This window comes from Bos javanicus, chromosome 26 (assembly GCF_032452875.1).
Source record: "Bos javanicus breed banteng chromosome 26, ARS-OSU_banteng_1.0, whole genome shotgun sequence".
In the NCBI taxonomy this organism is placed as follows: domain Eukaryota; kingdom Metazoa; phylum Chordata; class Mammalia; order Artiodactyla; family Bovidae; genus Bos; species Bos javanicus.
Genome location: NC_083893.1, coordinates 20482716 through 20496195, shown reverse-complemented (window position 1 = coordinate 20496195; position 13480 = coordinate 20482716). Strand labels below are relative to the sequence as shown.

Genomic DNA, 13480 nt, shown 5'->3' with positions numbered 1-13480 from the left:
GTATTGCAGGCAGATTCTTTACCATTGAGCCATCAGGGAATACCATAGTGTTACCTCTTCAGAAAGGCCTTTCCTAGTCATACAAATGTAGCCACCCAGTCACACATTTATCACACCTTGCTACTTTAGTTATCAGCATAGTATCTAGGGCTAACCAATATTTTTAACGGCTTATCCCTCCCTCTCCATTAAAAAGTAAGCTCCATGAAGGCATGGACACTATCTTGTATCACCAGTTTCAAATACAGTGCCAGGCAGAGTTGGTACCAGATATATATTTACTGAATGTTCACATGGAAATTTCACTTACAAGATATGCAATAAGGGAACTATAGACAGGACTCCAATGAGGAAAACAGATTTGGGATAGTGAAGTTCTCTAAACTATTAGATGAATAGGAATTATTTAAACCTTTAGGAATGTTCCCCCTTAGTGGGTAGAGAAGTGTAGGAGATTCAGAAGTCTAAAGGGTAGAGCAGTGTCTCCTGAAGCAAGGACAAGGTTTCAGTGAGTGATGGGTCAATGATGGGCAAGTGTTACCTCTTAGTGAAGAAGAATGGGAATAAGAAAAAGACCATTGGATTTGGAAAGGTCATTTGTGACCATAGATTAAAAGAGCAAAAATGTAGGGCTTAAGAAGAGAAAGGACTTGGCAGGTATAGCTCATTAGTAGCGCAGTTTGGCAGTTAAGGGAATTAGTACTCTAGCAGGATTGAGTGGGTTTCTTTTTTATGAAACCCAGGCTTCTTAACTTGAAGTTAATGGACCCCTAGGGGGCCCACAAGTCATTTTTAGGGACTCTGCAAACTCAGAAATTATAGGCAAAATTTTCTGTGTGCACAGGGTCAGAGATGCAGGGATGAGGATTTGTAATTTCATTATTTTTCAAAAGGTCAAGACCCAAAGGGTAAACAGCTATTGCTGAATAGGAAGAAAATAAGTGAGTTTGTTATATAAAAAATAAAAAACTCGGAGGCCCAGAAAAGGGCTAAGCTTTAAAAAGAAAAAGAAAAACCGCTTATCTAAGCAAAAGCTAGAAACAGATTTTTTAAAGTTCACAATTACATCATCATTTCAGTAAACGTGGGAGTAGAGACCTATCTGGAAACGCTGGAGAAACTTGTGCAAACACGATCCAGTGAAGGGTTACTGAAGCCGGGCAGACCGCGTGCGGAAAGCCTGTGTTCATCAACCCAGCCTGAAGCCATAGCAAAGCACCACCCGTGTAACCTCACGGCCCAGGTGATGCTTAAGGCTGGGGACTGCTCACATTGTTCTTTAACCATAAGCGCCCCTTTGAGACTCCAGCCCACCTGTCTGCGAGGGAGAGCCGTCTTAAAAGGAATAGTCACCGGGAAGGTGGGCTCATCAGTGAGTCAGCTTAGGGACAAGCAATTTGACGCACTTTCCTGCTGTGTTTGGGCAGCAGCTGCCTCCTGCCCAGCCTCCCCACCTGTCATTGTCTCTGAATCATCCTGCCCCACGTCGACAGCTCTCTTCCCGGCCTCAGTTCTCGGCCAGGCTCAGGGTCTAACGTCAGCAGGTCTCCGAACTCATTCACTCAAGAACTGCGGGGTTTATTGGGTGACTCTGGGGCCTGAGGAGCACCGAGCCCTCAGGAGTGTGCCCGCTTATGGCCCACAGGGAACACTCCCGACCTGACAAGAGTTTAACCGGCCGCCGCCTGCATGTCGCAATAGCTTTCCTGACAGGCCGGTGGGCCACGCCAGGGGATGCCAAGCCCAGGCCGGCTCCGCCCCACGCCAGCCCGACATCCCGCGGGAATAGAGCTCTCGCGCCAGGGCCACCATCCCGCATGCGACCTGCGAGTCTAGGGATTCGGGGCAGGCGCTTGAGCGCGGATCTTAACGGCACCAGGCAGCAGTTTGACTTTGAAGGCCGAGTACCGCCTTACCCCTCCCCCTCCCTCTCCCCCTCCCCACCCCCCAAAGCGATGCAGCCTGCAGCGCAACACAGCTCCACCGGCGCCAGTCTGGGGCCCAAATTCCGCCTCGATAGCCCCTGGGCGCTTCGCCCCTTCCTGTAGCCAATCGGATCCCGACGTGATGCTAGCCAATGGCCGGGGTCAAAGCATCAAGGGTGGTTGAGCCTATCAAAGTTCAGCCTCAAGTTTCTCCCGCCCTCCATAAAAGTCGGAGGGCGGGTTGATCTTACCTGTTAGCCAATCAAGTGGCGAATAAACAAGAAGCTTCCAAGATCAAAGGGGAAGGGGTGGGATCTAAGTGGTAGCAACGCCGCGGGGCGAAGGAATGACAGGCAACTTCACTAATACCACAGACATATTTTTTTACGTAAACTAAGGGGCGGAGCTAACTTGCCGGCTGCACCAATGGCTGACTGAGGGGCGTGTCCTCGGGGCCAAGCGGGAGCCGGAGGCCCCGGGCTCTCTGGGCCGCGCCTGAGGCAGACGCGACGGGGTTGGGGGGCAGCGGCGGCAGTGGCGGCGGTGGCGAGGGTGGGCGCCGCAGCTGGCCCGGGTGGATGGAGTTGGAGGGGCGGGGTGCTGGCGGTGTGGCGGGGGGGCCGGCGGCTGGGCCGGGGCGGAGCCCCGGGGAGTCGGCGCTGCTGGACGGGTGGCTGCAGCGGGGCGTGGGCCGGGGGGCCAGCGGCGGGGAGGCCGGGGCCTGCAGGCCCCCTGTACGACAGGATCCGGACTCCAGCCCGGACTACGAGGCGCTGCCGGCTGGAGCTACTGTCACCACGCACATGGTGGCGGGAGCCGTGGCAGGGATCCTGGAGCACTGCGTGATGTACCCCGTCGACTGCGTCAAGGTGAGACCTGGACCTGCTCCGAACCCGACCTGGGGCTGACCTGACCCCCTGTGTCATGCCTGGAGCCAGGATCCCAGCCGAGAGCCGGAGCCGACAGGGGTTCCTTTCTGGCTCCTACCACCACCATACTATTCGACCGATACTCCATGCAAGCAAGGTCCCAGCCGGGAATTGATCCCAGTCAGGAACCGGGACCCATTTCTAACCGTCAGTGAGATCTGAATCGGGACTCTGGGAAGAAAATCTGTCAGCCAAAACCCTGGATCCCATCTGGGACTAAACAGGAATAGGGTGGGATGGGAAAGGAACAGGTAAGTGCTACTAACTTCATTAAGGTAACGCTTATTGAAGACCCAGAATAGGATCTTAAAAGTTAGGGATGTTCCGATTGCTTTTACAAACTAATCTTGTGTGTTTACAAGTGACAGGGCGGGAACCAGAGTCTGGAATCTCTCAGCTAGATGAAAGATTTACTTATTAAATCTTAATGAGGGAGTGGAAATCATTGTACAGTCAGAATTCAGAGTTCCTGACTGGAAATAATACGGGAAAGACCATGTTCAGGGAAAAGTTTCAGTTTCCCTGTGCAGCAAGCCTGATACCCCACCTATTTCCTGAACATGAAAATGTAGCTGGGATTGGGGTTGTGTGTGTGCAGGGAGCACATCAGGATGGACCTCATCTTTAGCCACTTGAAGTTGACAAAAAGGGAAAAGTTGCCTATAAGGGAGGCATGACAGTATTGGAAAATAGATGTTAGTGTGAAGAAAGTAGATGTTAGTGTGAAGAAAATGAAATGGGACCAACATGAGGGCATGATTCCTGGGAAAGTGAAAGTAATTTCATCCACACCAAGCAGGCTGTTGAGTGGGTACAAGACTAGGTGGTGACTAGGTGTTTCTGAAGAAAGCTGGGTAACGAGGGAGAATGCATTGTTCTTTACAGTTCTTATCTTGTGCATTAGCAAAGGAGCCACCACTAAATAAGCTGAGTGAGAAGTAAACTCGAGGGGACTGTTGAAATAAATATACTGACAGAGACTGGTTCTTCCTTTACATGTTAAGAGTAAGAGTCGAAAAATATTCTCACAGCTCTTGGATGTATGTCTTCTTCTCAAACTAGGGAAAAGTTACATGTTCGGGAGGAGAGTATTAACTTGGGAGATGCAAAATCTGTCTCTTCTGCTTCTCCCTGTTTCCCGTACCGTTTGATGTTTTCACTAGTAAGGTGGATGAGGAAGTGGAGAATGTGCTTGTTAAGCTTTGTGAATGACACTGAGCTGGTAGGAGTATTCTCACACACTGCAAGGTAGCTCCTACCAAAGACCATAAAACTGGTAAATGCACTTGACTAAAATGGTTATTAGAATTTTGAATACCCATGTCAATTGTGAGGAACAGAAATAAGTAGTAAAATCCATGAGAGAGGAATAAGAGGATGGCTAATGCTCTGACAATATTGAAATGTCAAACAGATAAGTACAAGTAAAAAAGATTCAGACGTTTATATATATAGGGTCTAGATTGAATGACTGAATTGTTAATGCTGTGTATCCAAAAGTTAACATCTAACTGCAAAGTAACCTCACTATACTTAAACTATGAGTAGAATCTAAGAGTAGATAAGTCTAGGGTGCTATCTTTCAGGATGGGTATCAAATGAAAACCGGATCAAGGAGAGTAATGGCTTGAAAAATACAGTGTAATAATGTGACTGACTTAGAAATATTACCACAGCTATTCAATTTAAGTGTTGTCCCACTACCTTGGGCAGCTACCTCCTTACTCCATATATTTACATAAATACTGTTTTTGTTGTAAACAATCTGTAACTTCCTCTGTTAGAAATGCTTCTAGAAGAGGGGTCCCAGCTTCCAGGCCATGGACTGGTGCTGATCCCGTCGGATCAGCGGCGGCATTAGATTAGAAGTAAAGTACACAATAATGGAATGTGCTCATATCATCCCAAAACACCCTTCCTCTGTGCCGTCCGTGAAAAAAAAACTGCCTTCCACGAAACTGGTCCCTGGTGCCAAAAAGGCCGGGGACTGCTGCTCTAGAATACTTGGCTGCGTATCCTTACATGGGGCAAGTCTTTGTCCTCTGACAAGATGGAGTTGATGTTTTAGTCATTGAAGCCATTCAGAATCAACTGTGGTAGTTCAAGTGGGAGATCAAAATGGGTAATGCTGATGGGGGTAAAAGATAAGGTAGGACGGGAAAGCAAGGAGACTGATTTCCTCCTGAGCTGATAAACCCACTGAAGGAACATTTGGAAAGAGAAGTTCCAGAAATGTTTTGCATAAATGCAGCAGCATTGCTGAAATAAGTCACTTGCAACCTTCCAAGGTAACTGTTTTGAAGAACAGTTCTTATTCATTTAGATAAGCGTTGGAATTTTTTTTTTAATTAGTAATACAACATTACAGTCATGCCTCAAAGCACTCCATTAAATAATTATTTCATCTGGAGGAAAAAAAATGCTCAAGAGTTTTCAAAAATACAAAAGCATATTTTAGAAGAATCATTTTCATTTGCCATAGATGCTGGGATTTAAATGACTAGAGGGAAAAACTAGGTGAGACCATTAGGACTCAGGGTCAGTTAATACTGATTATAGCAGTAGATACTGTTGTGCAGACTTGAAAGTAAAATTCAGATCTCTTCCTTCAGAAGGGGCGTCCCAGTTTACTTGTCCTTAGGCAGCCGTTCTTCCTCTTTTACCATAAATAGGTGGCAGAGAGGAAGAGCAGCCCAAAGTACCCTAAGACTAGAGGCAGGTATCTGTGTTGGAGCCTAAAGGGCAATCACAGTGTTTGCCAGTGAAAGCTGACAGTGCCTCTGGCATGCAGGACCGTCCATCCCCAGGCCACTTATCAGGGTCAGTTCAGTTCAGTCACTCAGTTGTGTCCGACTCTTTGCGACCCCATGAACTGCAGCACACCAGGCCTCCCTGTCCATCACCAACTCCCGGAGTCCACCCAAACCCGTATCCATCAAGTCTGTGATGCCATCCAACCATCTCATCCTCTATCGTCCCCTTCTCCTCCTGCCCTCAATCTTTCCCAGCATCAGGGTCTTTTCAAATGAGTCAGCTCTTCACATCAGGTGGCCAAAGTATTGGAGTTTCAGCTTCAACATCAGTCCTTCCAATGAACACCCAGGACTGATCTCCTTTAGGATGGACTGGTTGGATCTCCTTGCAGTCCAAGGGACTCTCAAGAGTCTTCTCTAAAAGCATCAATTCAAATTGATGATCAAAAGCATCAATTCTTCAGCGCTCAGCTTTCTTTATAGTCCAACTCTCATATCCATACATGACCACTAGAAAAACCATAGCCTTGACTAGACAGACCTTTATTGGCAAAGTAATGTCTCTGCTTTTTTTTTTTTTTGCTTTTTAATATGCTGTCTAGGTTGGTCATAACTTTCCTTCCAAGGAGTAAGCGTCTTTTAATTTCATGGCTGCAATCACCATCTGCAGTGATTTTGGAGCCCAGAAAAATAAAGTCAACCACTGTTTCCACTGTTTCCCCATGAAGTGATGGGACCGGATGCCATGATCTTAGTTGGTCGAGTTAAATATCCTTGGGAAGGACCATGGGAAGTCAGCATAGCCTGGCTAGGCCACAGTTATTCAACCAGCTATTTCCATGGTCATAATAGGGAGGTTTGGGAGTGCAAGTGAATTCCAGTTTTCCTTTTCTGTGCTTCAGAGGCAAGCACCAGCCTTTATCTAAAAGGATAGGTTCTGCAGCCTAAAGCAGTCAGAACTCGTCTCAATATCTTGTTAAGCACCTGCAACCAAGGTGCTGCTTTTTGGCTTTGCAATGGTGAAGCAAATAAATCTATAAGTTAAGAAAAAGAACAAAGGAAAATAGATCTTTTTCAAACCAATGGAAGATTAGGAGATGGAAACATTGGCTTCTTTGATTTTCTTGTATCTAATAATAAGTATTCAGTAAATGGCAGTTGCTCGTGTTTGTCATGCCCTGTTTGATGTGCCTTGCAGTTATTGATTTAATCCTTGGAACAGCTTCATGAAGTAAACACCATTTTCATTATTTTATAGATGAAGAAAAAGAGGCAAGTTAAGTAACTTTCCACGGTCACACAGTTAGTGGCAGAGCCATGGTTTAAACTGAGTCTGACTCCCCAGCCTTCCATACAGCCTCCCAAAAGCAGATTTCCAGAACCAAGCAAGGCACAGAATTTCACAATAGTGCTTCTTCCTAAACATGGCCTGCAGATGAACAGCTGGACATATCGATCACTGCAGCCACAGAGGAACTTTAGAGTGAAAACATAAAAAATCAAGCCTGATCTATTAGCGGTTAAAGAGCAGTTAGTTGCCCATCCATATCTTCAAAAACTGGTAACATGAGACAATGCTGCCAGGATCTGTAAACTCTAAGGTATGAACTAATATTTCTGAGAACCATATTGAATACAATAAGAAAGCCTTGTATCTCTGACACCTCATAAATCAGCAGTGGCTTTTACATGCTTTAACTCTGAGTCCCCACAATAGCCCCGTGCACTAGCAATCCTTGGTCCCATGTTACAGATGATGGCCTGAAGCTCAGAGGGCAAGTGACATACCCGAGATACACAGCCAGCAAAGCTGGGGCTCCTACTCAGGCTTTCATACTGAAGTGTGGCTTGTTTTACCACACTGCTTCCTTCCCTATCAGTCTGACTTTTCTTCAAAGCTAGGCAGTGTTTTTTTTAGTATCGAAGACTATTCATTCTTACTTAGAGATTTCATCTTTTCTCTGAAAGATTTGTTGACTCACAAATTTGGGAAGCCATATTTGTTTTTATATTTGGTGTGGCTTAGGCCTGGGTCCTCTCCATGAGGGCGTATCTTCATTGAGTTAGAATTGTGAGTTAGATTTAGACATGTGTGTAAACTGTTCAGTGTAACTTACCACCATCCAGGTTTCTCTTGTGGGTAAACGGTTCCAGGCCTCTGAAGCCAGACCTTCAAGTCTGGTTACCCAGATACGACACTGACTCCCGCAGAACACTGTGATTTCTAAACATTCCCTCAATACAAGATTAGTTTTTGAACAAACCTATGGAAACACACAGTTGTTAAGCTGCCAGTTTATCTATTAGTGTCCCTCCCCAGCAAAGGGCTGTAGTCTCCTTGAATAACTCCTCTGATGAATTTTATCCTCCCAGGTGATGTGAAAGATCAGTAAACACATTCTTTGTTGGAAATTGATGTTTTTTGGTTGTTTTGTTTTGTGTTTTTTTATTGAGAAGTAAAAAAGAATGTATCCCATTGTGATAGTGATCCTGTGTATTTCTGATTGAACTTCAAATAATTAACCTTTTATCCAGTTCTTTGTTGGTAGCAGGAAGGAGAAAATAACTCTAGAGGAATGTGGATTGCTTGCAGCTAACTAGGACTTGTTAATATGGTTAGATTGTTTTCTCCCATACTTTTGAGAAGAGACATTAGTCTTGGATTCCAAATGGACAACAGGAAGGTTCCAGCTATTCAGTCCAGATTGAATCAGTGACAGGAATGAAGTAGGAATTTAAACTGTACTTGGGCATTAGTTGCCCCTATTGGTTCAGTAATGGTGTTTTTGAACTGGTGTAGACAAAACTAAGATTCTTCATTCTTCCATTCATTTATTCAACAAACAAATCTCGAGTGCCTACTGTATTGCAGGCACTGGATATTGATTTTATACTATCTGATAGTCTCCAAGCCACCTTAGCCTTGAAATGGGTCAGTAAACAAGAGATCTGCCCTGTAGACTCATCTTTCAGAGGTCGGTGATTTGTGAACTATAAGATTAATTTCCCGAATTTCAATAAAACTTTGTCCAGGAATGCCATACAGAATATCTACTGTATACATTCATTCCAGTCATTGAATCCTCTGGAGATTCCAAGGGTTATGTTTCACTGAGACTGATCTTTATTCCTTGATGCCAGTTTTGGGATTTAGTCAGTTTAGATTAGAAATCTGGAATCTCCCTCAGTTTAAGAGACTAGATGGGTTTCCACCTTCATAGCTTGAGGGCAAACTTTCTTTCCCAGGCAACTAGAGCAGCATCTGTTAGGAATGTTATTTCTGCCAAAACTGTAATGTACAGGCCCAGCTGCCAATGCCAGACATTCTGAAGAAGTCAGATTATCATCAAGCTTATGCCAGAGGTTGAGTCCTCATCTCATTAGGATGTGATCAGGAAGCAGGCCCAGGATCAGTTTTCAGTAGTAATAAAGTATATTGTAAATAGCTAACTTTAGAATCCACTTGTAAAGAGCTCTTAGCCTGAGTTTATTAAGCTACAAAAGCAACTTCTCCTGAAACACAAGCTTAATATTTGTTGCTGAGGCTATGAATCACTTTGGAGTTCAAGAACACTTACCAAGGAGTAATTTTTTGAGGGAAAATAATGGTGTTCTACTCATAGAGTCATGTGTTATTGTTTAGTCATTAAGTTGTGTTCAGCTCTTTTGAGACCTTGTGGACTGTTGCCTGGAAGGTTCCTTCTGTCCATGGGATTTCCCAGGCAAAAATACTGGAGTGGGTTGCCATTTCCTTCTCCAGGGGATCTTTTCCAACCTAAGGATTGAACCCACCTCTCTTGCATTGGCAGGTGGGTTCTTTACTGCTGAGCCACCAAGGGAGCCTGTAGAGTCATAGATGACCAGAAAAAAAAAACATCCAAGGCTTGAAAAGATTGGATATAGATTTGGAAGGCAGTAAAACTGGATGCCAGATACCACTTCTACATATTGACGCGATTTCACATAGAAGGTCTGCCCACAGCTCAGGCCTGAGTGCTGAGACTGGGTGAGCCCTCAGATCGCTGACACTGCACTTCTCCCTTCTGTACTTTCAGACCCGGATGCAGAGCCTACAGCCGGATCCAGCCGCCCGCTATCGCAATGTGTTGGAGGCCCTCTGGAGGATTATAAGAACGGAGGGCCTGTGGAGGCCCATGCGAGGCCTGAACGTCACAGCAACAGGCGCAGGGCCTGCCCACGCCCTCTATTTTGCCTGCTATGAAAAGTTAAAAAAGACATTGAGTGATGTAATCCACCCTGGGGGCAATAGCCATATTGCCAATGGTATTGAGCCTTCCTGTGCTGGTTCTCCCACTTTCCCAACTCTTTGGGCTTTGCTGGTGTCAGTGCTTTCCAGTCTCAGCATGGTTTGAAGCTGCAGCTTTGGGCTGGGGTAGGCCAGATTATAGAGGAGGGACTTCCAAACCTGATGTTCTAAGACAATGAGCTGCTTCCACCCCACGCCTTCTTCTGGGCACCTCAACAAATGGTTACACTATCCTTCCTTATGTACCTGCTTGACTCCTTTATCTTCTCCCTGGCGTCAACTTCTAATATCCTGACAATGTAGAGACACACACTGAGCTGCCCACTCTGTGTATTTCTTGGTAGTCAGGTGTTAATCCTGCTCCTCTGGGTAGGATCGGAGGTGATCCAGTTACCCATCGAAGACATTAATGGAGCCTCAATTCTGCACCTCAGATTTTCAGGATCCCAATTGCCTGGAGGCAGTTTGTGTCACAGAGGACAAAACAGGAGCTTAACACGTGAATGAGGGTGGGGCCTGGGTCTTTTGTCCAAAGAAACCAGAGGTTGAAGGTTGTGTGGGAGTGAGGGAAGGGATAGCAGCCTGGAGAGAACCAAAGTGAAAGGGCAGAGGAGAGGGTGAGGGATAGGGTAATTCAGGCCCTGAGAGAAAAGTCTAGGTGGACAGCTGTTAGGCTCTGGAGACAGGCTGGGCAGCACGGGGCAGCAGGGCAGAAGGTTGAGGCTCTGTGGTGGAGACCTAGTCGCCTGCCCCTCATGTGCTCCCCCTAGTGGGCTGGTGTGCTGGCATCCCCTGGCCACAGTGGACCAGCTTCCTATCTGGGGCATGAGCTGCATCTGTCCTCAGAGCCATCTTGGTTGATGAAATCTGGGCTGTTCTCTCAGACTCTTCCTGGCCTTCATATGGTAGCTGTGGAAGGTAGACTGATGGCCCTAGTAAGTTAGGGGGAGCAAATAGCCTGGTTTCTCTCAACAGGCATCTAGAAGCAGTGGGTTCCCGTCTTTTAAACTGGCTACTAGTATCCCCCTCCCTGCTGTGGTTTATCACAGCCACTCCCCTTCACTCTGGGGTCTCCCTGAGTCATTCACCCCCTCCTGGCCTTACATGTGGCAGTTGTTTTTTCCTTTGCAGGTGCGGCTGGGTGTGTGGCAACATTACTTCATGATGCTGCCATGAATCCAGTGGAAGGTAATGATTCCTCACCCTTTCCCTCTGTGGGCAGCTTCATCTACATCTCTAGGCTCTTCCTTTATTTTGGGTTTGCAGAAGAAAGCCAGGGAGCACCCCGTCAATTTTGGTGGGAAACCCTACTGTGTTACATTGTCTTACCAGTAGAGGGCGCTCCCTCCATGCTGTCAGTGCTTAGGAACATTCCCTTAGGCAGGAAGCATATTCACTGAGATTTAATTCATCTGAGGGTTCCCTAGAAACACATGAGACTGTCTGTGGCCTGTTCCTGGGCCTTCCTGAAAGTCCACTTTGTAGTGGATTTGATCTAAAAAATTTAGCAGATTATTTCACTTCTCTTCAAAGAGATGAAAATGGATTTTGACATTTGAAAATACTGCCTTTCTTGTTGGAATGAATAATGGTTGAGATAGAAATGAAAGGGTAACGTTAGCAGAGCTTAGTCCCTGCAGTGCTGCTTGGATCTTGGCTTTTCAGTTGGAGAATGAGGTCCCCAAACAAATATGAAAGGATAGCACAGTTGCCATGTTCCTTAAAGTTACAGTTGTTTACCTGTCTGGGCAAGACCATGGCAAGGAAAGGGCCAAAGCTAAGCTGAAGATCTCGAACTCATACCATGAATCTACTTGAGGGGGTGGGAGATGTTTGGAAACTAAAGCCACACTCTTCTTGGCTAAGACTTTTGTTTTTGGTAGCCCTTCTCCAGCTCTTCCTCCTGCGGAAGGATGGCGTCCTCATATTGTAAGCGTTGGCATTCTGTGTACCAACATTGGGATTGCTAGGGCTGCGTGTTTGTTATTATGTTCACTGCCACTGAATCCTTTCTTGTCTTGGGACTTAATGAAAGAGTAAGATGGTTGTAATAATAGGTACTTATTTCAAGGAGACCCTATGGAGTCTCAACGGTAGATATATCTTGTATATTAATTGGTTGGTCTTAAAGAAATCGTACTGGTAGTAGTTCCATTATTTTTTAGTCCTTTATCAACCCTCTGCTATCCCCTCCTCTCAGAAAGGGGAAACTTTCACTTAGCAGGCCAACTGACAACTCACATACTTTTTTCTCTCTCCAATCCATTGGCTGACCCACTGACTTGGGACTCTGCTCCTGGACATTGCTGCTCACCGGCTGAATGCTGTCACCATTCCCTTCTCACTGATGGCGCCACCAGTGGTCAAGCAGAGGATGCAGATGTACAACTCACCGTACCACCGGGTGACAGACTGTGTCCGGGCAGTGTGGCAGAACGAAGGGGCTGGGGCCTTTTACCGCAGCTACACCACCCAGCTCACCATGAACGTTCCCTTCCAAGCCATTCACTTCATGACCTACGAATTCCTGCAGGAGCACTTTAACCCCCAGAGACGGTACAACCCCAGCTCCCACGTCCTCTCCGGAGCCTGTGCAGGAGCTGTAGCTGCCGCTGCCACAACCCCACTGGACGTTTGCAAAACACTGCTCAACACCCAGGAATCCCTGGCTTTGAACTCAAACCTTACAGGACATATCACAGGCATGGCTAGTGCCTTCAGGACGGTGTATCAAGTAGGCGGGGTGACTGCCTACTTCCGAGGGGTGCAGGCTAGAGTCATTTACCAGATCCCCTCCACAGCCATCGCTTGGTCTGTGTATGAGTTCTTCAAATACCTGATCACTAAAAGGCAAGAAGAGTGGAGGGCAGGCAAGTGAAGCAGCACCAAATGGAACCAGCGTTCAGCCAGCACTGATGCCCTGCCCGCTCCAGCCATGTTCTCCGTCTTGGGACGCACCCCAGCCTCGGGTGGAGGAAGGAAGGCAGAGGGCTCGCTCTCCCCAGGCTCTGGGTGTCTGGCTGACACCAGTTCCTGCCGCCCTCTGCCACCACCGCCTTTCCTTCCGGGCCCTAAGCAAGTGCAGCGAGTCACACCATAGCATCTCTGACACTCTCCTTCCTGGGCCTGATGACCTGCTCTAGACTGTTACAGAGGGATAAGCAGCTCATTCCCCTGGTTCCTAATAAAAAGCCTTTAAATGAAATGGTTTCATGGGGTTTGTATTGCCAAAGGGGAAGTGAAATGCTGTCAACGGTTCTTGACTTGAAGCGTAAATCAAGGGGCCCCTAGGGAAGGTCCACTGCGTTTAGTTTTTGTTTCTGCTGTTTTCGTGGTGATTTAAGACTGGGGTCATACTCCGCCTTGGTTAGTAATAGGCTCCAAGGAATGTCTCCGATGGCAGGAACAATGGGTCTTTGACAGACCCTAACTTAGAAGGTGCTCTTGATCCCCACTGTTGCCTTTCCCCTAGGGCAGTGGCGTGGCTCAGGCAGGGAGATCTCTCTGCTCTGATTCTCAGCTCAGCCTGCAGTGGACGCCTTTCCATGTGGCACTGGCTTTCTTATGTAGTTGCAAAGCTAAAATTAGTCGGTGCAGCTTCAAGTC

General features: G+C 46.7%; 1 protein-coding gene across 2 annotated transcripts; it reads left to right on the top strand.

Moving 5' to 3' along the window:
* The first annotated feature begins 2381 nt into the window (after positions 1 to 2381).
* On the top strand, positions 2382 to 13079 carry SLC25A28 (solute carrier family 25 member 28). Of its 2 annotated transcripts, none has more exons than XM_061403076.1 (4): positions 2382 to 2794; positions 9663 to 9891; positions 11006 to 11062; positions 12235 to 13079. In XM_061403076.1, the coding sequence occupies exons 1-4, from the start codon at positions 2504 to 2506 to the stop codon at positions 12750 to 12752; spliced, it is 1095 nt and encodes a 364-aa protein (XP_061259060.1). In that variant the 5' UTR covers positions 2382 to 2503; the 3' UTR covers positions 12753 to 13079. The 2 variants fall into 2 exon arrangements, with proteins under 2 accessions (XP_061259060.1, XP_061259061.1); XM_061403077.1 differs by lacking the exon at positions 2382 to 2794 and adding an exon at positions 2805 to 3105.
* The last annotated feature ends 401 nt before the right edge of the window (positions 13080 to 13480 follow it).